The sequence below is a fragment of the Equus asinus genome, chromosome X (genome assembly GCF_041296235.1).
Source record: "Equus asinus isolate D_3611 breed Donkey chromosome X, EquAss-T2T_v2, whole genome shotgun sequence".
NCBI classification, from domain to species: domain Eukaryota; kingdom Metazoa; phylum Chordata; class Mammalia; order Perissodactyla; family Equidae; genus Equus; species Equus asinus.
The window spans coordinates 29,730,878-29,757,393 of NC_091820.1; the positions used below are offsets into that span (position 1 = coordinate 29,730,878).

The 26,516-nt window shown below is 35.8% G+C and overlaps 1 protein-coding gene across 2 annotated transcripts in view; it reads left to right on the forward strand.

Moving 5' to 3' along the window:
• The window catches only part of CFAP47 (cilia and flagella associated protein 47), a 423,199-nt gene that overhangs the window by 112,191 nt on the left and 284,492 nt on the right, over window positions 1–26,516 (forward strand). For both annotated transcript variants that reach the window (XM_070502678.1, XM_070502679.1), the window contains exons 25-26: window positions 6,178–6,373; window positions 12,055–12,264. In XM_070502678.1, the coding sequence (XP_070358779.1) occupies window positions 6,178–6,373; window positions 12,055–12,264 (406 nt within the window). The remainder of the gene's footprint in view (window positions 1–6,177; window positions 6,374–12,054; window positions 12,265–26,516) is intronic.

Consider the following 26,516-nt stretch of genomic DNA (forward strand, 5'->3'; position numbering starts at 1 on the left):
TTTGGATGTTATGAAAAGTTTGTGTCTATCTTTTATAAATAAGTATGTACATTTAAAATAATATTCTTTGTTCTACCAGATGCTTTTTGTTTGAATGCTGTTTGTGTGATATATTGCCACTTTGTCTTCCTTTTGTCTGCCTTTGGCTGATATATCACTTTATTTTCAATCTGTGTCTTTTAAATTTAGGGTAAATATTGTAAACCAAAGGAATTTGCTTTTCTTCTTGAGAAAGATTGAAATGTGGTTTTTAGGAATGGAATTGAACTTATTTATATTTCATGTTATAATACCTATTTGTTCATTTTCATGCAATTTTATTTCATATTTCATTTGTATCATATTGTCTTAAATTTTATATATTGATCAAGTTTTTGTTTTACATACTATACATCTTATTTCTATTCTATATGTGGTTTTCTTTAAACCTTTGAAAACATTTATTTTTGAAATATATTTTCCTATCAGTTCTAAGATGAAACAGTATCAGTGAACTTACCCACAGAAAAAGTAAAAGTCATAGTATGAGTTTCTTTCTTTCTATTCTCAGTAGCTCAAGAATTTGTTGAAATAATTTGGAATTTTATTTCCAGTTAGTGTGTTTTGTAAAATATCGTGCATCATTCCATTCGCCCCCTCTTCTTACTCAGTGGGCTGGAGACTTCTCCATCTCTCAGGCATTGAGGTAGCAGGAGGCAAGGTGCTAGCACATCAAAGCTAGCCGATTGGATGAGTGCTGGGCTTGTCAGGATCGAGCAGCTGGATGGAGAATGGAATCCTTGAAGAGTTAGAGTTGAATTACAGGGTAATTTTGACTTGGAACCGAGGTTCCAGGTCGAGTTGCTTGACCCTCTGGTTGCCACTATTTTTTTTCTTTCAGTGTAGCCATTTTTGCTTTTCCTTGCTTATATGACACTGAACATAGCCCTCAAAGCTTTTCCTTATTGGTTATTTCCAAATCAAGTATGTATTTCTTTTCTGGTTTTCTGAGTTGTTTTTACTGTTCATTAAGTTGAGGAAACTACTAGAGGAAGAAAAAGATACCTTCTATTTTGCCTTAAATTCTTTTTTTTTTAAAGATTTTATTTTTTTTTCCTTTTTCTCCCCAAAGCCCCCCAGTACATAGTTGTATATTCTTCGTTGTGGGTCCTTCTAGTTGTGGCATGTGGGACGCTGCCTCACTGTGGCCTCATGAGCAGTGCCATGTCTGCGCCCAGGATTCGAACCAACGAAACCCTGGGCCGCCTGCAGCGGAGCGCGCGAACCCAACCACTCGCCCACGCGGCCAGCCCCTTAAATTCTTATATTTTAATTAGATACCTTAAGAAAGACAAAATGCACACTCAGATGCAATTATTTTTACATACTTGTATAACTATACTTAGTTTTTAATAGCAATTTTATTTAAATTCAATTCACACACAAGTTCACCTTAAAAGGTGCACAGTATAGTGGTTTTCAGGATACTCACAGTTGTGCAACCATCACCACAGTCTAATTTTAGAGCATACTCATCACCTGAAAAGGAAAGCCCATATCCATTAGTAGTCACTCCCCATCTCCCCCTCCATTTGACTACTGCTCACTGGTAATTTATTTCCTGTCTTTAGGAATATGATTACTGTGGACATTTCATATAAATGGAATCGTACAATGTGTGTCCTCTCGTGATTGGCTTTTTTCCCATAGCATAGTAATTCCAAGATTCATCCATGTGGTAGCATGAACCAGTACTTAATTCCTTTTTATTGCCAAATAATTGTGTGGATATATCACATTTTGTCTATTCCTAAACATTCAGTGCCCATTCAGTTGATGAACATTTGGATCATTTCTATGTTTTGGCTATTCTGAGTAAAGTAGTTATGAGCATTCATGTACAGTTTTGTGTGGACATGTTTTCATTTATTTAGGTGTATATCTTGGAGTGGAATTGTCAGATCATAGGATAATTTGATGGTTAACATTTTAAGAAACTGCCAAACTGTTTTTACAAAGCAAGTGTAACAATTTAAAATCCCACCAGCAGTGAATGAGGGTTCCAATTTCTCCACATCCTTGCTAGCCCTTCTTATTATCATTTTTATTATAGCTATCCTAATGAGTGTGAAGTGATATCTCATTGTAGTTATTATTTGCTTTTCCCTGGTGACTACTGATATTGAGCATTTTTTCATGTGCTTATTGTCAATTTGTTTATCATCTTTGGAGAAATGTCTATTGAAATCCTTTGTCCATTTTGAAATTCGACTGTCTTTTTATTTTTGAGTTGTCAGTGTTCTTTATATATTCTGAATGAACTTCCCTTATCAGATATGCTATTTGAAAATATTTTATTCCATTCTGAGATTTGTCTTTTCACTTTCTGGTGATGAATGACAACCGATGCAAAATAGCTTTTAACTTTGATGAAGTCTAGTTTATCTAATTTTTCTTTTGTTACTTAGGTTTTTTAGTGTTATATCTAAGAAAACATTACATAACCCAAGCTCATGGTGATTTACTCATATTTTTGCCTAAAGTTTTATAATTTTATCTCTTACATTTAGGTCTGTGATCTATTTTGAGTTATTTCTTAATATGGTTTAAGGTAGGCTCCAACCTCATTCTTTTGCATGGGCATATCTTTGTCCCAGCACCATTTATTGAAAAGATATTTTTTCCTCACTGAATTGTCTTGGTACCCTTGTTGACAATCAATTGGCCATAAGCAGAAATGTTTCTTTCTGTTACCCTGGCATTAGAGAATGGCTTGGGAAGTATTCCCTTCATTTCCATTTTTGTGAAGATTGATATTAATTCTTCATGACATGTTGAGTAGATTTCACCAATGAAGCCATTTGGGTTTCAGCTGTCCTACATGAGAAGTTTTTGATTGGTACTTCAATCTCTTTCTATAAGTGTATTCAGATTTTATATTTATTCTCGAATCAGTTTAAATACTTTGTGTCTTTCTAGGGATTTGTCCATTTCCTCTACGTTATCTAGTTGGTTTATATACACCTGTACGTTGTGTTCTCTTACAGTCCTTTTATTAAATTTCTGTAAAGTGAATAGTGATTTTCCCTTTCTTATTCATGATTTTTGTAGTTTGAATCTTCTCTTTTTTTCTTGGTCATTCTTGCCAAAGGCTTTTCAAATTTGATAATGTTTTCAAAGACCAACTTTTGATTTTATTGATTTTCTTAACTTTTTCTTATACTCTATTCAATTAATTTATTTTCTAATATTTACTATTTCCTCTCTTCTGCTTTGTTTGGTTGTAATTTACTCTTTTTCCCTTGTTTCTTATGGTGCAAGGTTAGATATTGAATTGAAACTTACTTCTTTTTTTTGAGGAAGATTATCCCTGAGCTAACATCTGCTGCCAATCCTCCTCTTTTTTGCTGAGGAAGACTGGCCCTGAGCTAACATCCGTGCCCATCCTCCTCCATTTCATATGTAGGATGCCTGCCACAGCTGGGTTGATGATCGGTGTGTAGGTCCGTGCCCGGGATCCAAACCCATGAACCCCGGGCCGTCGAAGAGGAGCACACAAACTTAATCTCTATGCCACTGGGCTGGCCGCAAACCACAACTTTTCATAGCTTCTTGCCCTGCCATATTCTGATTCCCACTTTACCTAAGGTTCCTCCTGAGAGTACTCTCTCTGTAAATCACTTGCAGCAGAATCTTTGGGATACTACAATCTAAATAAAATACAACTAATATTATCAAAAGAAAGGGGCCGGCCCCGTGGCTGAGTGGTTAAGTTCGCGCACTATGCTGCGGCGGCCCAGTGTATCGCTGGTTTGGATCCTGGGCGCAGACATGGCACTGCTCGTCAGGCCACGTTGAGGTGGCATCCCACATGCCACAGCTAGAAGGACCTGCAACTAAGATATACAACTGTGTACCAGGGGGGATTTGGGGAGATAAAGCAGGGAAAAAAAAAAGATTGGCAACAGGTGCCAATCTTAACAACAGCAAAAAGAACCTATTATAACTTTTAAGCTTTTCAGACAGTTCATTGAACTATGTATTCTCTCAATAATATTCTATTAGCACTATGTTGCATTAACTCCATGTCCTGCTCCATCTATTGACATAGGATTGTACAATCAGTTTAGTTTATGTATGAGAAACAGTACCTAGGATTCTGTGATTAGTAGATTTAAGAAATGTTCCATCTTTTATTCCTTCTGTTTAGAACTCAAAATGTGATAGAAAACATCAAATATTCTCCATATTCTGAAGTTTATTTTGTAAAAATAACTAGGTTTCATTATGTATTTCTGTATATTTCTCTGTTTTTCTTCTCAGTTTCAATGTCTGGTCCTGAAAGAAATAGCACAAAAGCTAGTCCAGCTAAAGCCACCATCTGTATTTCTATACAGAGCTTTTCCTTTATGTCCCTATCAATATTTATAGACAGATGAAATGGACTGGACAGTCCGGAAGGAAATAAGAAACATTTCCATCTGACTTTTCCTTCCGTATGGGGCTGAGCCTAAGCAGTCATATCTATGGGTTCCCTCCTTAGGATCTCAAGCTGACTCTTAAAAAAATTGAACATGCCTGTAACACCTTTATATAACTTGCATCTCAGATACTAGAGAAGGCACACTTGAGCTTAAAAACATGTTATTGAATCCAGAGTCGTATTAGGTTACACAAGGAACCACCTTCTCCATGACCCCAGAAACCTTTGACAGGTCTGAAACCCAGAAATAATCTCAAAGCAGCCCATTCGATTTCAGAATTCAGTAAGTCTTCAAACCTTGCCTAAGTCTGAAATTAACTTGATTTTCTTCCTCCCCAAAATAATTTTGACAATATCAGATTCATTAAATGAAACCATCATTTTTCTATAGATTTGCAATGTTTTAAATATGTAAATTGTTATAACTCATTTGATTAGCTCAAAGTACAGATACAGTCCCTCATATTTTCACAGTATTCCCAGTACTCTTCTGTCGTTATTGGTAGGAAGTCCCCACTCCCTTCTTTTTCCAAGCCACCATTTTCCAAGGCTTCCAGACTGTTTGAACAAGTGAAGGGCTTGTTTGACCAAGTAAAGGCATCCAGTACAGAGAGAACTAGTGGATTTGATCAGTTCAATAAGTCTATTGCTTTTGTGTATGGTTCACAATGTCACTTTTGAACGTGGCCCTGCGTCACCCAGAACGTTCTCATCCTCTGCTTTGATGATACCCTTGATGGCCCTGATCTCTGCCAGGCCACTCTGGTGTCCTGTTGTTGAATTCTAAGATATTACCTTGAATTCATATTCAACAGATCACATTTTTCTCCCTATGAGACACTAAGTTTGGGGATTTGAGTCTAAAAGGGCGCTGGCAGCTTGCTGTATGGAACCTCTCACCCAGAACTAGCCTGCAGCCTCCTATGCTGAGCCCTTTTCTCCAACACAAACTGCCTTTCCTTATAGTGAGTTGCCACATGGGTATTTCCTGTCTTTTCCTGCCAGGTGAAATTGGCCAGTGAACCCTTGCAGCCTTTCATAAACTTAAAAATTTGGGAGAAAGCACATTCCTTTCCTCTTAGCACATCCATTTCTCAACAGTCCCCTGAGATCCGTATGGCAGTTATCTGACCTCATCTTCATACTGCATATACTAAAGGGATGGGCAGCTCCTGTTAAGGCGCAGAAAACAGTCAGAAAAGAAGTCCTGTTGCACTGTTTCCCCAAGATGTATGTATTTCCATATATATAATGAAAATTTACTTTAAGGAGACTTGCTTTATTTCTAGACATAGTGTACTTTATAATATTTTTTTTTTGAGGAAGATTAGCCCTGAGCTAACTGCTGCCAATCCTCCTCTTTTTGCTGAGGAAGGCTGGCCCTGAGCTAACATCTGTGCCCATCTTCCTCTACTTTATATGTGGGGACGCCTACCACAGCATGGCGTGCCAAGCAGATACCATGTCCCCACTCGGGATCTGAACCAGGACCACTGTGCCACCAGGCCAACCCCCTTTCTAATATTTTTATTTCAATGACACCTCATTACATGTCTTAAGTTTCTTGGCAGGATAAATCCAGTTTCTGGGTAGTCTGTTCTACTCCATTGAGCTATAACTTCAGAGTACGTTTTAATGTTTAGTAAGGTTTAAACTATGTAAATGATATTTTTGTGTGTGAATTAATGTAAAATACTTAAATTTTTTTCCATTAGATCATCCTAGAAAATACACAGCTAATATTCCTATACGTTTAAATGATAATCCAGTTTGCTATCGAATTTTGTGTCTGGTTGGAGAAGTAAAATCACCCAAGTTATTGTTCAACCCTCCATTCATATTTTTCACTCCTGTTCCTTTGGATGTAACAACTGTGATGGATATCAGCATTTTACCTCAAAACTATTTCAGGTAAATGCTTAATGTGAATTTACCACATTTTCTTTATGTACTTTTTTGTTCGTGTCTTTGTTATTTGAGTCATGAGCAATGTCTGACTTGTTTCTGTAGTTGAAACGAACTATCAAAATATGTAACTTTACATTTTAAGGTGAAAATTTTTTAGAAGCCCACTTAGTTATCTCACAGTCGTTTAATTTTCTTGTAAAAATTTTTATTATGTCTCCATGGTATAAGAAGCAAGCTTAAAAACTCAGTGTATTAGTTTTCTATTGCTATGTGACAAATTACCACAGACTTAGTGCCTTAAAACATGAACTTGTTATCTCACGGTTTCTTTGGATCAGGAGTCTTGGTCAGTTTAGCTGTGTCCACTGCTTATGGTCTCAATAGGCAGAAATCAAGATGTGGGCCACAGCAGGAGTCTCAGCTGAGGCTCAGTCTTCCTCCAAGCTCTCCGGTGGTTGGCAGAATTAATCGATATAGTTCTAGGATTAAGACATCATTTTCTTGCTGACTGTTGGCTGGGACCAATCTCAGCTCTCAAAAGCCACCCTCAAGTCTGAGCCATGTAGGTCCTCCTCACAACATGGCACTTTACTCATTCAAAGGCAGAAGTAGATTGTCTCTCTGATTTCTCCATCTCTGACTTTTCAACCTTCTTTTAAGATCTCACCTGATTAAGTCTGATCCTCCCATGACAGTCTCCCTTTTGCTTTCCACAAATTCAATTGACTAGGGACCTAATTAAATATGGAAAGTCCGTTTACCATTACCATATAACATAACTTAGTCACCAAAGAGATATCTCATCATATTTACAGGTTGTGACACCCAAGGGGTAGGAATTATACAGAATTTGTACACCAAGGGACAGGACTCTTGGGGGCCATCTCAGAATTCTGCTTAACACATGCACACTATAGTGGAATGCAATCTGTTTTTATTTTTTTTTGAATTTATAAATAGCCCAAATCCCAATACTATTGGCCTAGATACATTACGAGTCCTCACACTACAAAACAAGTAGATCGTGTATGTGTGTATGTATCTGTACATATATTTAATTGCTGGGCTTCTGAGAAATGTGGGAGGTCTTCAAAGGGCTCAAGTCAAACCAAACCAAAACAATACATACTTATAAGCTAAAACCAGAGTAGGAGTGGTGAGCTGCAATAATATGCCACATGCAGGCTTGTTCTTAAATCTTGGGACAACTTCAAGGTAGGAAAACTTAATCTCAGATTCCTGGATTAATCCAAGGACGCTGAAGAGGCGAAAATGGTTCCATGTAAGTCCTTCAACCTTTTAGCGGTAGCAAGCAAATATTCTCTAGGTCAGTGGTTCTCAAACTTTAGTGTATATCAGAATCAGCTGAAGGACTTTTTAAAACAGAATTTGTTAGATCCCCTCCCCGGAATTTATGATTCAGGAAGGCTGGAATGGGATGTAATAATTTGTATTTCTAATAAGTTTCTAGATAATACTGACGTTGCTGATCCATGGACCACACTTTGTGAACCTGTACTCTAAATGAAGCCATCCTCAGTTTTGGCTCATATTTCAGTTTCTACACATTGCTATCAACCAGGCATGAGCACAGTATCAAGCATGACAAAACTCACAAGGAGGGAGGAGACCGTAACTCAGAGTCAGCACAAACAACCATCTTGAGATTTAGACTCTTAGGTAATTCAGATATTGAAATGATCAGACACAGAATATAAATAATTTCTTAAAAAATAAAAGATGGCATTACAAAAAATTAGTAATTAACATGGGATTATACAATATAGATTTGAAAATGAACTAAATATAACTTTTAGAAATTTTAAAATAAAGTGTGTAGGGTAAAATTTTAAGGGTGTCCGCTAAACCTAAGGTTATATATAACTACACAAACAGTATAGAAACAAACAAAACCTCAGTTAAGTTTGTAAGAGAGAAAAAGAGAAACATACTTTAAAAAGCAAGAGAAAACTAAAACCAGAATGCTGGCAAAAGCTCTATAGATAGGGTCACTGAAAGCGAAAGTTCGTTCTTTGAAAAACTAACACAATAGACACTAATATAGTGAAGTTGACGAGGAAAGAAAAGAAAGGAGCATAACTAAATAATATTAGGAATAATGGAGCATAACTATATATCCAGTGGAAAATATGAGATAAGCAAAATACTATGAAGAAATTTATTCCAATATATTTGAAAACTTAAATGGAGAATTTATAGAAAACATATAATTAACTAAACCATACTGGCAAAAAATAGTCTTTGAATCAGTACATAACATCTTCTGACAAGGAAAACACCATCCTCTGATGTTTTTACAAGCGAGTTTTACTAAACTTTCAAGAAACTGATATATCGAAACTTGTACAAATTCTTCCAGAGAATAGAATGAGAAAATGTGCCCTGATTTGTTTTATGAAGTCAGAAATTTTTTACTGTAAAACCAGACAGTGACAGTATGAGAATGGTAAATTATAAGCCAGTATTTCTTATGAATATAGATGCAATAATCCTTAATGAATTAAAGGATATATAATATACATTACTAATATAACATAATATAGTATAATATAAATGTATTAATAGGTCATGACCAATCTAGATGTATCCCAGCATTGCGAGGTTTGCCTAATTTTAGAAAATCTAAAATGCCTTTTCATTTCATCTGCCACATTTATAAATTAAAGAGAATAATGACATGATTGATCATTTCCATAGATGTAAAAAAAAGCATTTGATAGAATTCCAAAACCATTCATGATAAAACTCTTAAATGGGAGTAAAAGAGATATTGTTTCAGTTGTTAAAGTTTCCTATTATAAACCTAGAGGAGGCGTTATGATGGATACTGGACCATAAATTAATTCTCTTTAAATAAAAAAGAAAAGGCAAGGATGCCTATTACCACTGCCTCTCTAACACATTTTACTGAAGAACCCTGTCCATGCGGGGAGTTAAGAGAAATAAAATATGTACGGATAGGAAAATAAGCTACAAAACCATCATTATCTGTAGAGTAGATGATTTTCCATATAGGTAATTAAAAGAATCTGTGGAAAAATTTTTAAAGCTATGAAGATCATTTATCAAGATAGACAAACATAAGACCGATAGTTAAAATTCAATAGCATTTCAGCATACAACATTTAGAACATACAACTCTAAAATTACTATTTATAAAAACATTCAAAATTAATGCTAATAGGAAGAAACCAAAACAAAAGATGTGGAAGAACTGTATGGAACTGTATGGAAAAAATTATAAGACTTAAGTCAAAGAACTCGTAAATAAATGAAGATTTACACCATATTCATGAATTGAAATATTCAATATTACAAAAGCCAGTTTATCCACATATTAACTTACATATTCCATGCCACTGCAATAAAAAGTCAAATAAAAAATTTTTCATAGCAATTGACAAGTAAAATTCTGTATTTTATGTGGGAGTATCAAAAGTCAAGAATAGCCAAGCCACCCCTGAAGAAGAATACAAAGAGAAAAGCCTGCCATACTAAATATCAAAACTAAAACAATGTGATAGTGGTTCAGCAATGGATAAAATAGCCGAAGGAATAGAATAGAGAGACTAGAAAAAAGGCCCACACATGCATGGAGACTGAATGTATGACAAAGGTGGTATGTAGATCTTTGAAGAAAAGAGGTTACTATTCAGTAAATGGTGCTGAAACAATTGATTATCTGTATGGGATATTTCAAACTGGATTTCTGTCTCACGTAACACACAAAAATCCATTACAAATGGATTAAGATATTACATGTGAAATGCAAAATGTCAAAAAAATTATACAAAACAATTTTAATGTCTGTGGGTAATGAAAGATTCTTAAGCCAGACTTAAAATCATGCTAACAATAAAATAAATGACTGATAAAAATTAGAAAAATATCAAATAACTCAATAGAAATGTTGACAAAAAGCTTCAATAGGTACTTCATGGAAGAGGCTCCATAAATGGAAAATGAGCATCTGAAAACATATAAGTAACTTTTTTGTAAACTTGCAAATGAACATTAGGGACTACAATAAGATAGCATTTTGCCTGTCTTAAGTAGGCAAACATTATGAAGTCAGGTAACTAGTTAGTGTCAAGGAGTAGGACCACACTGGATAATACTACACAAAGTGTAACATCTGTATATTTCACAGCCCAACAATTCTGCTTCACAGTATATACAAGAAAAACTCTTGCACATGTATATTACAAGGTATGTGTGAAATTATTCATAGTAGTAGTAGTATTCAGAATAGCAAAATCTGAGAACTGCACTAACATCCCGTGACAAGTGAAGGGATAAATAATTTGCAATATATGTGTTCCTTGAATATTCTATAGCTGTGAAATGGATGAACTTCAGCTAATGAGAACTGTTTTAGGAGTCTTAGAAACAAAATATTGAGATAAAATTTTAAAAAACAAGTCAAGGAAGACTGCATATATTGATATCCTTTATATAAAACAGCAAAAACGGAAAGCCAAACAAGTTTTTATTTAGAAATATACACTTACCTGTAGATATAAAGGAATAGGTATAAAGAGTAACTAGTTGATATGTTAAAATTATATAAATTGGGAAGATTTGTGTGCCAATGTGAATTTCCTATAAGCTTATTTTCATAAACTTCTGGATCTTGTAGCCGTCTCAGAGCTTCTCTAGTTCAATCCCTTATTTTACAGTTAAGCATTCTGAGATACAGAGAAAATAAGTGTGAGGTAACGGTTGAAAATAAATGAAAAGCATCCAAGTTGAAGATCATAGAACAACTTTTCCTTTCTAATATTTGGCCTGGAAGATGTGATAAGTGTTTACTTATGCCATGGAGCTTGCTTTAAATGCGATTTTGTGAGAGAGTGTAGTTCTTCAACATTAACTTTAAAACTTTGGGATTCATAGTTCTTTCAAGACTCTTTCTTATAAATAGTAGACGCTAACCTCTGTTACTTAAACAGTAAATAGAGGTGGCTTGAATTGTATTGTGCTAGAAAGTATTTTTACTAAAATAAAACAAAGTAATATGGTTAAATATTTATTACCACTAAAAATTATCAAGTATTAATTAGATTTAAAAGTGAATACTACATACTATGTTATTAAAAATCATAAACATTTTAGATTGGATAAATAAATTATAGCTATATAATGAGATATATGAACATTAAGTGGAATTTTTTAGTAGTAATGATTGAAAAAATATTCATGATATGTGTATAAAAGTGCTCAAGAGTATTCAAATTAAAAAAATTATATGTGTGTATGCATCTCTTAATGCTATTTAGTTGACATGTGATAAAGCTTTAGCTATTAAGGTGGTAATTTTTGGTAAATTTTTGTCAGGATATATTTAAAGAGAATACTATTTATATCATAGCTGTTTAAAAACACATTGTATTTAATCAGGTGTTTTAACCCTCTTTTTTAATCGTTAGAGGTTAAAAGAAACTTTTGATCAGGTTCTTGGTTAAATTAATATATTATCAATCTTACTTATATTGTGACCAGAAAATAATAAAAGATGATACAAAAATATCTTTAATAATTTGACATATTGTACATATTTGTTGTTTTAATATTTATAATGATTCAAAAAATAGGGGAAAACATTTAAATCCAATTACTTGCACATATTTTGAGCTAATTTTTTTTGTTTTAATTTTAAACAGAGATTCAACTTTAACAATCCAGATTCCCACAGCAAGGCTTTCTGACGGTGATGAGATTCACCCGCTTTCTGTGACACTTCCAAAAGGCAGAGTCATCAGAGGCTCTCCAGATGGAATTAATACTGAGCTCATCTGCCAACTCAGCTTCAAATCCTCTAAACCTGTGTCATTTATCGCCAATGTTCTTTTCTGTGATAGCAGAAATAAGTGGTAAGATATTTAAATGCGGATTCTTTTGTATCTGACAGTGAAGAATAATAGGTTATATTCTATACTGTTGTGAAACGTTAAAAGGAGAGACATCTAAAATAATGACTTTGGACATAAAGACTTTTTTTTAAAGTTCCAAATGCAATGTTGCTCTCATGAGAAACAGGATGATAGTGGTTACCAGCATGTTCTCTGGAGCTAGGCTGCCGGGGTTTGGATCCTGCCTCTGTTAACTTTGGTGAAGTTATTTAATCTTCTGAGCCTCTCAGTTTTCTCATCTCTGAGATGGGGTTAGTAGTAGAACCTGTCTCATCTGTAATCATGAGAAATTCACTGAATTCATCATTACTAAGTAATTGGACAGGAACTGGTACAAAGGAAATGCTAAATAAGTGTTAAATGAAAATGAGAAATAGCAGCACAACGAGTTTCCAAACAATATGGTTTTGTTAGATGTTGCTTTCCAGGCTCAGAGAAATTCAAATACACCTTGGTGAAACCATGTTTCTGGATTTCTTACCTTCTAGGACCAGAAATTCCACTTTTACGTTATACCCTGTGATCATCTGACTCACCAAATGACAAGAGGTTAAGTGTAGAGCAATAAAGTTTATTAAAAATGTTTATAGTGAGAAGTAGCATTAGAGGGAATTGTGCACTAAAGATTAGTGTTAGCGTATGTGCTTGATGTGACGATTTATTAACTTTTAGTGGGGTCGTTACTATATACTACATTCATAGTCAAAGGATTGACTTATGGGCCAGGAATTAGAAGGGAGAGAGACAGATGGTACCAGAATGTTGCATCCAAGGCCAAGTGTGGTGTATCCAGGACACGGTGCACAGAGTTCTCCTGAACTCTGGCTTCTGGAGTTCTCATATACGTTGAGATACGTCATATCTCTTTCTCGTTTATGTTGATGGATAAAATCATCTAAGTTACACCTCTCAGACTCTCATTTTTCTCTTTGGATGGTAACAGTTCATCTTTCGTTGAAATTTAAAAAAAAATTTAATGCCTTTGCTTTGGGCTCCTATCAGGCACTGAACTCCTGCCCTGGGAGCCATTCTGTCTTTTTGTACACTACTGACTTTGTTCCTAAGAGTTTACCTTTACCTCACTCTAGTCCACAAACTCACACTTTACCCAAAGCACTACGTAGGGTGTCCCTTTGAGCTCACCAATAAAAATCATGAATAACTTATCCATGAATGTCTTAAAGCTAATGGAGACTCAGACCACATTAACCGGATGAGGAAGCAAATAGTTTCGCCAAATACTGTGCCGACTAGATGGCTTCTGGGACAAGGGTACCATTGCCTCTAAGAGGGGCGTGAACAGACTTCACTGCGCCAATGTATTGATGTCTAGTCAGCAAAAAGATGATAAGGAGACGTGAAAACAGTCTCTAGAAGGAGGAGGGTGCTGTATTTGATTTCTTTTCTTTTTGTTATTGTGTGTTTCCTTTCAGCCTTGAGACTTGTTTGCTGTTACCTGGATTTTCTCACTCTTTTTACTTTACTTTCCACTAAGCTGCATTTCAACCCTCAGCAGGTTTGGGATAAAGTAGAGCTTTGGAACGAATTTAGAAAATTTGAAAATCATAGATGGGCTACAAAAGGCTTTTCCATGCATCCAGATGAAGAAGAATCATGAGCATTCCCTGGGACCATAATCCTGGCAAATGCTTTTACTCATGCATTGCTAGCTCCTGTCTAGTTTCCCTTAGTGCATATGATCAGATCTGCCTTCTCTTCTCAACTCTCCGAAGCTGTGTTTGCCTTTCTTTCTCTGGGCTTTCCACGTTTGGTCTCATTGAGATAAATGAAGTCTTCCAGCAAGAAATTCCTCAAGAGCTTCCCTTTCACCTCAGAATTTCTCTTTGGAATAAATTTGCCTCTTTTATTGCTTTTCACATATTAATTTATGTTTATTGTAGGTCATCCTTATGTGCTCTGCCCAATCTTTTGGGTAAGCAAAAATGAATTAGAAAGGGGCCCTTCCATGATGGAAGGCAGTGTAGTAGGGAAGGTAGACTTTAAACAAGATTTTTTAATATCCTCTTCGGTGCCAAGAGAGGTAGATAGAAAATGCAACACAAACGGAGCAACTAATAATGTCCTGGGGTGGTGGGGGAATCACCCCTATATGGCTGCATAGGCTTCTGAGTAAAATCTCAAAGGACAGATTGCACTTGGCAGTGTTTGTCCTAAGTTGAAGCCTTTTTTTTTTTGCATCCACCTTGTCCTTGCTGAAGTGTATGGGTTCGGTAAAAAATAAAACACTTGTTCCTTCAAGCTTTGATTTCTTTTACTTATGTAAGACCGTTTCACACTGGGGCTCTCCTTAGGGGCTGACATGCTTGGCTTTTTGTTTTGTTTCCTTCTGTAGACTTTGTCACATTTGGATTGGCTCAACTGGCCCAAGACCTATAAATTATAGCGATATTATTCCTGCTAACATGTCTGCTATCACTGATAATGGTCCCCTCCACACTCACCTGCCGTCAGCTCAGAGTTTGCACACCCTGCTTGCCCTTTCCCCAAAGTCCCAAAAAATCTGGCCATGGAGGTTGTATATATCTATGGGAGGGATGGTGATATGGGCAAGAGTATTGGTGATATGGCCAAAAAGATATGGGCAGTAAAAAAATGCACTAGGTATGGAGGCTGAAGCAGCTTCGTCTTTGGAGTATATTTTTGGTGGTTTCAGTTTGATGGATACTGGCAAGGCAGAACTGAGAATGAAGCCGAAAGGGCAGCAGGAGCAGATTATGAGAGTCTTGCATGTTCTGCTTTGGTATACATGAGTGAGGCATAGGAAGAGAGCCAGGATTGATTATGGAAATCAAAGCTTGGATAAATACAGGAAGCATGAAGTCAACAGCTGTTAATTAACACAAGTCAGGTCCTAGGTCATAGGCTAGATATCAACAGCCTGGGAAGTGGGATGTTTTTAGATCTTCATCTCTGTTTTACAGAAGATCTATCTAAGGCCTGTAGTGGGATATAACTTATCCAAGTTCACTCAAATGTAAAGTGGAAGAGCCAGGAATTTGAACCAAAATTCTCTTTCCAAAGATTATGCACTTAGTCACCTTGTTTTAATACCACTTAGATTGTATAGAATCATATAGAGATTTTTATTATAGGTATAATTTTTTTGAGAGTAACACTCTCATATGTCATATGTAGACTTTCCAAGAATAAGAAAAAGAGATGGTATATTTTCCTCCTTTCCTACTCTGTCTCTCTGTCTCCCTCTCTCTCTTTCACACACACACGCTCATTAATGACTCCACATTTAACATACAGTAATGACAATTAAATTGTACCCAATAAAAACTGGGATATTACTCATTTGTTTTTATGATGTATTATTTAATTGATGAGGTAAAAACTCATACATTGTCTCTGTAGTTATAGCATAAATTAGTGAATGTTTACAGTTTCACTGAAAAAGTCTGTGTTACAACTACCATCAGTAAGCAGAAGATGATTTTTATTTGACAATAAATTTATTATATATGAATACTTAGAAGATATTATACAACTCTTTTAGATATTTTAAATTAATAGTGTTTGCAAAAGGCTTCAAATCAACATATTAAATTGAAATTCAGTATCAAAGCAACTGCTTAAATGCTCTTTTGAAATTGTACATTTCATGTCAATAAAATTTCAAAATGGAGAACACACATTCCTTGTAAAAATTAAAATATTTTCTTTTTCTACAAAAAAAATCAAAGAAGCATGCACTTATTATTGAAACAAACTGTGGCTTATTTTAGAAGTTTATCATTTTATGAAGGATTTTTATGTTTGTTTATAAAATATTTTAAATGATATTAAGAATGATTTTTGAGAGAGTCAAGGGATGCAATAGTAAAATATAACTCCTTTCACTGTTGCTTTATGAATCAACCTCTAGTCTAACTTATTATCTTATGTTCTTGTCAATTCAGCTTTTTTCTTCCTGACTTTTCTTCTTATTATTACTTTTTTTAAGTTTCTGGCAAGTGTGTTTCTTTTTACGTTTTTTTAAAGTATACTTTTTTTGGTGAGGAAGATTGGCACTGAGCTAACATATGTTGCCAATCTTCCTTTATTTTTATTCTCCCCAAAGCCCCAGTACGTAGTTGTATACGCTAGTTGCAGGTCATTCTAGTTATTTTATGTGGGATACCACCACAGCATGGCTTGATGAGCGGTGTTAGGTCCACACTTAGGATCCAACCCAGAGAACCCTAGGCTGCCGAAGCAGCACGCATGAACTTAAGCATTCAGCCATGGGACTGGCCACTGTGACTTTCCTCATTTTTACTTTTGGCCTATGAGGCAATGATGTAGGGATGTGTATATGTTTGTGTGTGTATGTGTGAGAGAGAAGGAATATATATATATATATATATCTCCATTAATTACCTGACTAAAATGACTTCTTGAGTATCTAGAATGTTTCCTGTTTTTTTCCCTAAACTTAACATTTTAGTTTCTGTATTGCCTTTATGCACCAAAGAATTCAGTTTATAATAATATAATATTAAGTATGTTTTGAGCTACAGATATTAAATAGGCTGTACTCTCTAAAATTAGGGAATGGATCAAGAAATAACCCCTGAATAGAATAACGGGAATTTCCTTACATAGATAAAATTTGTAGAAAGCATCCTAAGAAATAGTCTACCTTGAAGAAGAGATGTTAACTGATTGTTAATAAAATTAGTGAACTTCCAAAATGTCTGCAGCTTGTCCCCAAGTCCCTTTAAAATGAAGTCATCAATATAAAATAACGAAGGAGAAGATAGAATTTTGGAAATTATAATATGCCTATAATGACATCTGCTTTGGGTAACTGATAGACATTTAAACTGGAGCTGAAAAATAAGAATGTCCAGGTATTCAATTTAGCACAGCCCGAAGTCAAGGATGGCCTTGAACATTCAAAGTGAGTTTCTGATTTGGTCACCCAATGTCTTTAACGCTATTATCAATGAACAGTCTGATATTGTGAGTAAAGATTGAGGCATTCGTTCATTCATTCTTTTATTCAACAAATATTTGTTGAATGTCTACCGTGAACCAGATACCTACTAGACACTGTTCTAAGTGTTGGAGTTGCATCGGGGGCTTACATCACAACATGAACCCTGCCCTGTGGAGCTTAGGTCTAGCAGGGAAAACAGACAACAAACAGTAAATATAACAAAGTGTAAGGTATGTGATAATTGATGGAGGCTCCAGGAAAAAGATCAAGAGCAGGGTAAGGTCATGGGGGGGTGCCAGAAAGCGAGTGACTAGATCTCAGTGTGACATAGGGTGATAAGGAAAGCTTCCCTTAAGAGGATGGGATCTAAGAAGAGATTCCAAGGAGAGGGTAAGGTTACAAATATATTTGGGAATATCCTTTCAGATCAAGGGAATGGCTAGTGGAAGATCATCAAGGTGGGTGCTTACAAAGAGGCCTGTGCAACCTAAGTGGAATGAGCAAAGGGAGGGATTTAGGAGAAAGGGTTGGAGAGGTAACAGCAGTACCGAACTGTTTAGGGCCTTTGAGGCAAATTGTAAGGATTTGGACTTTTACCCTGATTGAAATGAGGAGCCATTGCGTGATTCTGAGCTAGTGAAAGAATACAACAGCCATGACTTTTGAACAGTGATGAGGTCAGCCGGTCATTCCCTACCACCAAAAACTTGCGCTTCCAATATATTTTAGCCCCTTTGTCCATGAAAAGGCTTCTTGTTTCTCAAGTAGATTTTTTTCTCATTCATTCATTCCTTCAATATTTACAAAGTGGCAATATTTCAAAGATAAATATTTGGAATATCACTCTTTTTTCCATATGAAACATGATTGTGTATCCAGAAAGCATAGTTAATGTAGTTCTAATGACATCAGGAGCAGTGATCCTACAAATTTGCGATTGGCTGGGGTTCAGAAGCTTCAGTGTCATTAGCAGCAAAGCTGCCACTGAAGTGTCTGCTCTATGAATTTCTGGGCACATGGACTCCGGGGTCTTGCCTGATTTAGTTGCTCACTCTAAACCAATACAAATTTGTAGTTTTCCTAATCATGAGCAAGGTACGGTTTCATAGCATTCTTGGCCTTTTCTTAAAAATAGCCTGTCACATTCTTGTTTTATTTGGTACGTTGTTGGTTTTAAGGTCCTGGATTACATATGTGTTCTGACGTTAAACACGTACAGTAAGGACTTGCATATACAGATAAATTAATGCATTAATAGGGAGTTTCAACAATAAATTATAATTTCTACCTTTTTCACTGATACCTGTTAGTCATTCCATTCTAACTTTAGAGATAAAGCCCATAGTCTTAATTACAAATATATTGGACATTTTGCTGGTGGCGAAATAGATTTTAAAATGTACAGATTTGTTGTTTAAAACTGAAAATCTACAGCTCTTAATTTTATCCCTCTTTTGTACATATAGTAGCATTTTGTCAACATTGTTATGGATTCAAAAGCATTTTTGATACATAATAAAACTTGTTATACTTACTCTCATTAAAATAATAGGACATTGACAATCACAAATTGAAATTATATTATTTTTAAAGCATTCAATACAATAAAAAGGAAATGAGGAATAATGAAAGCTGATTCTAATTATTGTTTTACTCAGTGCATAATTCAGTATTTGTGTAGGGTGCACCTGGCAACTTTGGGTCCCTTTCTAGTATTTTTAAAAGTATTTTTAGCATGCCTCTTCCAGACAGGATTATAATATTTGATTGCAATATTTGCTTTATGCATAGAAAATCAGACATTTAAATAACAAAAAGGAATGTATGCTCATTATAACAATCCAAGCCATGCAAAAACTTCAAAAATACTATTAATAGTTAACTTCTCCACCTTTTAATTCCACACACATGGTCACATGATGTCTTAAAAATGTGGTATCTTTTTGTATAGTACCTTTGATTACACAAATTCGTGCAACTCTATGTATGTATATGTGTATAGAGAAGTATGTGTGGTGTATAGATATGGATTGTTTTTAAGGTAATGTAACATTATGACTATTAATCTGTGGGGGGTACTTTTTGCACATATGTCACACAACAGAATTGAGTAGGATAGCAGTCTGGGGCTTGTGGGGCAGCTCTATCATTTTTTTAACTTTTTAAAATTTTTTTCTTTTAAAGATTTTATTTTTCCTTTTTCTCCCCAAATCCCCCCACTACATAGTTGTGTATTTTTAATTGTGGGTCCTTCTAGTTGTGGCATGTGGGACGCCACCTCAGCATGGCTTGATGAGCGGTGCCATGTCCGTGCCCAGGATCCGAACCAGCGAAACCCTGGGTGGCTGCAGCGGAGCACGCGAACTTAACCACTGGGCCACGGGGCTGACCCCCCCAGCTCTATCATTTTTAACATGCAACTTCTGAGGTGGCTTCCTGCTATTGTCGTTTTCAGGCTAATGGAATATAATACAGGGGGTGAAGGACAAAAATTTTTAAGGAGATGAACGGGAAAACACACTCATCCCCTTTGCTAATGTGTCACTGACCCTAGCTTAGTCCCATGTGTGTGCCTAGGTGCAAGAGTGTGTACCTGCATGGCTGTGTGTCCTGCCAACACTTGGGGAGGGGATTCTGCTTCTATAAAGAAGATGGTTCTGGGCAACAGCAGACTCTGACCCAAGTAGTACTTTCAATATTTTATTAAATTTTAAGTCTTTTTATGTTCTATAAACCGTTCTTGGTGTTCCAATTGCATTTCATAAAGTCAGGCCCTTCAGGCAACTGCAGATTTGGCCTTCTTTGCCAGAAGGTCTGCAAGGCCCAGAAGGCCCTGACGCTGATGGCCACTTTCCGCAAGCAGGCTTTGGAGTTGTTTCAGTAGGATCCACGTGCAAGAGGGTGGCATGGCTGCATGCTGGCCCCAACTTCCCTGAATTATCCTTTTCCTGCTCAGATATGTTCATCCTTTTGTGTTTGTATTGAACCCTTGGATTTGTTTTTAAATATACTCTGACTTCTAGGTTTGTTCATTCTGCATTTCAACTTCCTCCAAACAGGTATATTGGTATTATTGATCTATTATTAATGAAAAGAAGTTTGTTCAGATACTTCATAGGATGGCATATTGGGTTTTTTTCTCTTGACCACTAAAGGTTGCCTCCTGCTGTCTTTGCTGATTATAATCTTGGTTTGGAGATAATGTGGGGAGATATTTGTGCTAGCATTCCCAATTTCTAACTGCCAGCATTGATTCCACATTTGCAAAGAGATTGCCAATCACTTCTAAATTTGTACTCAGTGGAAATGATACTTTCACAGTGATAATTTTCAGCTACTATAGCAGTCTCAATATGAGGGCATTTAGTTTACAAATTGCTTTTTTGATTAATTGTTTGGCTTGTTCTGAAAGTTTTTTTTCCTTCTTGAAACAATATAGATAAAACTATGTGAAACTAATTTGCGTGTCTTAACAAATCATTGTAAAGTAAAAACTCTTGTTTCTACCGCTCTGGTCAGGAATAGAACATCACTGATGCCCTGGAGATCTCATGTATATTTCTTTCCAGTCACAACCTGGTTTAATTTCTACAGCCATTAGTTCTCTATGACTATTGCTCTCTGTAATTTTGGGCATTTCACAGTAGATAGGTGATATTCAAACTTATGCTTTATGCTTACAGAAGGTGTTATTAGAAAGCAAAATTTACTTACTTCCCTCAAATTATAAAGAAAGGCAGAATATGGTACAACTAATTGGAATATCTTTTTGTCTACAAATTTATATTCAACTTATAAGTAACAGTATTGCATCCATTTCTCATTTAATTACTTCTATTAAATGTATTTATCTTATTTTAATATCCTTAATTTTATATAACTTCACTATTTAAATTTCTTTGACTTTTACCTATAGCCTGAACATTTTCAGTATTCCAATCAAATAGAAACTGAAATAAAAAATGCTTTAGTAGTGGTGTTTCAGAATTTCAACAGACTGCTTAAAATTCATCATTTAAATGCTTGGATTTTATTTAAAGATGAATGTCATTGTAATGAATCTTGGAGGATGAAGTCATGCCCTTACTTTCAAAATAAAAGTATTGTCTACTTGCATTCAGGTGGTTCCCACTTGTTAAAACCATAACTTTAAATATCAGACTGCATCGCCTTGGTGGTTAGGTACTCAAATAATACTGATTGCAAAAGATGAGTGATGTGTGACATATACATTGAATTCATACTAATGAATAAGAGCTGGGCATGAGGAAAATTGACTAAGAAGGGAATTTCACATTTATAGTCAGTAGAATTCCAGCAAGTGCCACAAGATTCTGTGCTCTCCAAAGGGCTTCACAGCTTTGGGGGGAATATGAAGTCCTTGGCTGCCATTCAGTCTCTCCTTACTTAAGCAGGGCTGCTTAAATGGTGTATTGACCAATGTGCATCTTCTCTCTTGTCAAACACACCAAGAGTTTTGGGTTAGCAGTTTTACAGCTTGCTAGACTACGTGATCTTACCTGTTAGGCTTTTCTGAATTAGACATCGGGATCAAAGTGGGTTGATTAGCGTGAAGTACATGGAACTGCACCTCATAGTGCCCCTTCAAGGTAGGATTTGCTGCCCAACCATGTGGAGTGAGCTCAACTGACTGCCTCCATTTGTCGGCTGCTGCAGGATCTGTCTTAGCTGCAGAGTACCACTTGGCCTAAGGTTACACCCGACCTGGCAACCCTACATTTCCTGACTGACTGAGGCAGGTTTAGAGGGCCGGGCATTTCAGCCCAGTGTCAGAAACTGAAGGGCAATCCAGGTCTCCTTGCCCAGTTGGCCAAGGCCTTATTGAGCCTACATAGATGTTCCCATCATGCTGTTCTCCACACCCTGCAGCCCTGCCCCTTCTTCTTGCTCTTCTTCTCCAATCTGCTTCTTCCCCCTTCCTCACACAGGTGTTAATCCTAATGAACCTCTTAAACCCCAGACTGTCTTTTTTCAACGAACCGAACCTATGACAGTTAGGGATTGAATATTATACTTGTGGAGTCCCTGATCACGGCTATGAAGTAGTCTTTTCCGTTAGCTCAAATGGATCTTGACTGAGGATGTCAATCGCTCCATCCATCCATCCATCCATCCATCCATCCACCTACCCACTCATGTATGCAGTCAAAACTTCCAAGTATCTTTTATGTGCTGTGCGCTGGTCTTTTCCTTTAAGAAGCTTTAGCTAGATGAAAGAGAGAAGATATTTATGTTAGGTGACTGAATACACAAAGGCCAGAAGTAGAGAGACCAATAAACAAGTTATCCCAAACTGATGCTGTGAAGAGGTGCAGAACCACAGTGGTGGTAGTTAGAATGAAAAAAAGTGATGAATGGGAAAGAAAGAGTGATTTTGATTGAATAAATATAAAGACGTGGTGACTGGTGGCAATGTAGGATATCAACAAACCTTTAAAATGAAAGAGAGTTGAAAAGCAGCATATATAAATGTAAATTGGGTACTACATTGTCACAATCTTTGTAGCTTGCTCTAGTTGGTTTTGTGTAATTGAATATTTCTTTACTTTTATTTGTTAATGAAGTATCCTATACCCTACTAATCTCTCGAATATAGCCCTTGTAGTCATTAGTAAAGCTCCCAACCTTATCAGTCAACTTACTGAAATGACCGTGCAAATTTGTTATGCTTTATACTCTCTTTAATGCCTTTCTTTCCTCCCACTCTCACACTGTTGTTCTCTTGACAACTGCTTACCTCAGGGTTATTATATTTTAAGGGTTTTATTTTCTAATTTCCAAATCCAGCAGCAAATGTTCACCCTATGATCTTAATAACATATGCCCTGTAACTGTGAGAATCCGTCTCCAAGTACATTTTGTAGCCAGCATATGGGTGTTTGTAGGTCTTGGAATCTGATCTTTTCCCGGATCTTGCTGGACGTAGTGTTTCCCGTTAGTACTAGATACGCCTTCATAAAGAAGCATCAATGGCCGCAAGTTGAATTCCTTTCTTCCATGCTGACATGAAAATAGTAGTTCAGGATTCTACTTTAGGGTGTAATGTGACATTTATCTTTCTTGCACTCTAAATGATCTTTGTCTCAGACTTGTAAACTAATGGGAGACTAGTGTGCTCTGATTTAGAGTATATTCAAGCTGAAGAGCAATGGTTTCATACTTTTTAAGTCCAACCATTTACTAGACCCTCTACATGAGAGGACTTATATTTTACTCTCTGTTTTTGAGGAAACATTACCAAAAGTTACCCTAAATTCAGTAACACTTTAAAGTATTTGTTTAATTATTATTGGAGCACATACTGTAATCTGTAAGTTTATTTTCTCAAACATGTGTTAGGCAAATTATTCTTTAGTGCCTGCATACCCTGTGCTGCTTTGTAAGCATCTGCAGCCTACAAATTAGGAAGCATTTTCATAGATTATCGAAACCTGTCGGTAGTTTTACCGCTCCAAGTCTGTTGTTGGGATTGTGGAGATACCTTTGCATGAGTTTCATTTACCTCTTTTTGGAAAGGAAGAAAACAATGCAACTCAAAGAAACCTTTTCTGTTTTCCTATCACTGGATTTACATCCAATGGGAGTATTCTGAAAGAGAGAGTCTAACTTTGGAATATGAATGAGGTAAGAGTGTTTTATGCTGTACTTAGTACATTGTAGTTCCTAGTTAATTTACTTCTCCCTCTCCTTCTGAACCACTTCTCTATTGCCGGAGTCCCCAGCTAACCCACCCCCTGCAACCATATTCCCTGTGAAAGCGGTGCCAGACCATCTCCTGGTTTCCCATGCCCCTGTGATCATTTCATTGTATCCTAATTAATCTGTAATAAGTGTCCCCTTGCTTAGGTGTTAATATTTAACCTTCAAGCTAATAACTTATAATCAACAAATATTCTTCTGGATTGCGTTGCTCTAACCAATGAGAATACATTTTTCAGTGGGATTTCAGGCCTTTGGCCAGATGGTTGGGGAAATGATTTTTCACAAGGAATTCTATTAGAGGAAGTTCCATCATGGCACAGAATCGATGCCTTCAACCTGACCAACTCTGATCTTAGTCTGTGTTATTATCTGTTTATAAAAACCCCTGGAATAGATTGATTCCAGATGTTTCCAATCATACAGGTCCCTTCTTTTTTATGTTCATTAAAAATATATGTATCCTGAAATCTTCTAAGACGTACAATGAAAATAACCTGTAAAAATTACCCAGCCTGTGTTTTTGCTAGATCATGGTTGTCTTCTAAAGGAAAGTGCACTACAGCAGTCTAAGAATGATTTAATGAAAATGAGGTTATTGTTTTATATAAGTTCATGTCATCATGAAGAGAGTTGAATTTTGGAATTAGCCATTAAATATATAAAGATGCGAGCAGCAGAACAGCTAATGATTGACCCAACTTAGAAATAATTTTTTATCTCAACTTTGTTAAGACATCATTACATTGATTTCATTATAGAGTAAGCCACCATATTTAGCAGTTCTGCTTTTTGGGAGTGAAGGTAGTGCCGTTTACTGTGTTAAAGTACTCTATTTTTTTCTGATTAAATTTTAAAATTTTCTGTGTATTTTTGAGATATAACAAATTTATATACCTTTGTGAAAACATAAATAGATACATAGTTTATACATTAATAGAATACATATCTATTATATGCACAAATATGTCCATATGTGAATATATATTTAATTTTTCCAAATATAAACATATTTCAATGGTGGTAAATTTTGCTTTTTGCCACAATTCCTTCCTGGAAACCCCATTTTAAGCTGTGTTTGAAAGCTATATTATTTTCCCATAAGAACACTGAATTAAAAATCAAATATATTGATATATATTAATCAAAGGTAATGATTTAAAATTATGAAAATAGGCCCTAAAGAGAGATTTTGCGATTTCAAAATGGTTTGCATAAATTGCAGGATTATTTCCAGATTGTTGAGCAGACTGAAAATGAGATGATTCGTGTAAAAAGAAGTGATATAGATTTAAAATATTGCTGCATGAACATATATTTCTATACTTGATGGCTATCTATGGATCTCTCATGTGATCTAAAGATTTCTCTACCTTACTTTGCTGTGATACAAATCAGTGGAATACAGGCACATATGAAACATACTTCGATGGATTTATGCACATTTAAACCAAACCTAAAATCTCTTTTAAGTCACTAACTTGGTGAATAGCACATATTTGCTAGAATTATTAATGTTCATCAATAACAGTTTCCTGATGGACTGCAGATAACATGTATTGTGGGTCATTGCAATGCCCGGAAGAACAGCTATAACTTTACTCCTTTTCTCTCCACTGAAGAATGGCTGTTGAAAAACAAATAAGTGAGAATCACGTTATCATCAGGACGCTTTTCAGTCTATCTTGATCTATTAAAAATAAATAAGTCAAAACTCTGTAACTTTATTACTGATTAACCACATGACATACGATGTCCTCACTTGTGATGGATTTTTCTGCCTGGCAACATCATGGATGACCTTGACTGTTATAAATATACACTACAGCACCAGATTAACCTAATTAACATAAAACTAGCATCGATTGACCTAACTAACATAAAAGTACTAGCTATAGTAAGCATTAAACATTTAAATAAAAATATCAATTAACCCTTTTGGTGTGTCAGTAAAGTTACATGTGAATTATTTTGCCAGCAATTATTGAATTGAGAAACATTGTGAATAGGTGTAGATAAGCTGCTTTGGAAGGGTTGCACAAGGATGTTTGTTTTGTGTAGTAAATTCTCCTGAAGCAAATACTGTCATCCAAAGTCATTCCATTATTTGTAAGTCTTTACTTACATACTGGATGGATAGCAATAAGCACTTGTTTTTCTTGGTGATGTTGGTGGTAGTGGGTTTTACGATGAAAAGCATTTTCACAGGTTGACCCAGAAATTTTCTTCTCCTTCTCCTATTTCTCACTTTATTCAGCCCTATAAATAGAAATCAAGATCATTAATACAAAACAGTGTTAGCAGTAAACTCGTCTTTTAACCCTTCATAGCCACTGCCAGTTTTTCCAACATGCAGTTTTGTAATTTTCTAGCTGCCTTGTCGGAAAAGGTTTGGACAGACAACCATATTAAGACTAAAGAGACTTGCTTCCAAAAATCACACCTTACAGCCCCACTCCTCCTTCTTTCTCTGCTCATCTGTCTATGAACTAAAACTGTGTTCAATAGGGCTCCTTTTAGAATGTAAGATCTGCCTTTAAATAGT